The following is a 1,580-nucleotide window of genomic DNA, read 5'->3' as shown; positions in this document are numbered from 1 at the left end:
GTATCTTGGAACTTTATGGAACCACAAAGTGAATAACAGATTTCTGCTACCTAAACTCAAAGAAATAAAAATATGGACATATGATAGTAAAGAAGTAGTAAACAGAAAATCTTTAATTAACTCGTAAGTATTACTTTCCAAAAAAATAACATGTCAATATAGTTTTATATAAATACTTCCCACCGGAATGAATTCAGGTTGGAATCCCATCTGCACATAATAGAGAATAGGCCAAATGGAACTCATGGAGGCTTCTTCTCAGTAGGCGTGCATAGTATTGTCTTACAAGAAAGCATACGTCTATTTAATTGTATTCTTGTGCCACTATGTAGTTCTGAAGATACAACAATATCGTATGTAAATGTTCCTTGGTAAAAGTTTGATTTAAGAACAAAGGGACACAGCTTTTTTTCCTAGGGCTTTTCTGATGGCAGTTCTGACCTCCTGGTTCCTCAGGCTGTAGATCAAGGGGTTTAGCATGGGAGTCACCACTACATAAAACACAGCAGCCATTTGGTCTAGGCGGTGAGACTGCCTAGAGCTTGGTCGTGCATAGATAAAGCTACCACATCCGTAGAAAATGCCAATGACCATGAGATGAGATGTACAAGTGGAGAGGGCTTTCTGATGACTCTTGGCAGAGTGATCCTTTAAAATGGTCACCAGGATGTAAGTATAAGAGGTGAGAATGATCAGGCTGGTTGTTATTACATTGAACCCCACAAATAAAAACATCAAGAGATCATTAAGGCTAATGTTGGAACAGGCAAGTGCCAATATGGGAGGAACTTCACAATAAAAATGCTTAATGATGTTTGTGCCACAGTAGGATAATTGAGAAGCAGCAGTTGTGTGCACTAAAGCATTTATGATCCCAGCAATATAAGAAAATGCTATCAGCTGGACACGCTTTTTTGGGGACATGGCGATCAAGTAGAGTAGAGGATTGCAGATTGCCACGTAGCGGTCATAGGCCATCACAGCTAGGAGGTAGCACTCTGTGGTGGCAAATAGGCCGTAAAAGTAAAGCTGAGTAAAGCAACCCACAAAAGAAATAACTTTATTCTCTTTTAAAAGATTGGATAGTAACTTTGGGGTGACAGATGACGAGTAGCAGATATCCAAGAAGGATAAGTTGGTGAGGAAAAAGTACATTGGGGTGTGGAGTTGAGGACTGCTCCTGATTAAGACAATCATGCCCACATTTCCCACCAGGGTGATGGCATAAACAGCCAAAAATGTCCCAAACAGGATCAGCTGCACCTGTGGGTCATCGGTCAACCCAGTGAGTATGAATTCTGTCACCTGTGTGCAGTTTCCCATTGAATCGTAATACACTGTGGAAACTGAAAGAATGCAGTAATCAATATGACATGTTCTCTTAAACATTTCAAGTGCAAATAGAGTAACAAAACCTTAAGAATCACTGAATCCCACACACCCAACCCCATATGGCACTGTGTCTGAATACTGGGAGACGTTTACGGAAAATGAGGTGGGAGTATTCCCCCGAAATAATGTATATTACAGAAAAGCCCCTTTTGGACTTCTTTTTGTGGAAAACAGAAACAAATGAAATT

General features: G+C 40.1%; 1 protein-coding gene across 1 annotated transcript; it reads right to left on the bottom strand.

Annotated features, from left to right (window-relative positions):
- Nucleotides 1-384: 384 nt before the first annotated feature.
- LOC148215023 (olfactory receptor 5J3-like) lies at nt 385-1,332 on the bottom strand. The gene has a single exon (XM_088145107.1). It carries the CDS (start codon nt 1,321-1,323, stop codon nt 385-387), a length of 939 nt encoding a protein of 312 aa, XP_088001233.1. The 5' UTR covers nt 1,324-1,332.
- Nucleotides 1,333-1,580: the final 248 nt, after the last annotated feature.

This window comes from Python bivittatus, unplaced genomic scaffold (assembly GCF_059951505.1).
Source record: "Python bivittatus isolate LINGU-HERP-01145 unplaced genomic scaffold, Pbiv_v1 ctg000480_np1212, whole genome shotgun sequence".
In the NCBI taxonomy this organism is placed as follows: Eukaryota; Metazoa; Chordata; class Lepidosauria; order Squamata; family Pythonidae; genus Python; species Python bivittatus.
Note: the sequence above shows the minus strand (reverse complement) of the source record. Positions and strands in the feature narration are given on the sequence as shown.

Coding starts and splice junctions, on each gene's coding strand:
- LOC148215023 (XM_088145107.1), bottom strand. CDS start 1,323: ATGGGAAACTGCACACAGGTGACAGAATTCATACTCACTGGGTTGACC.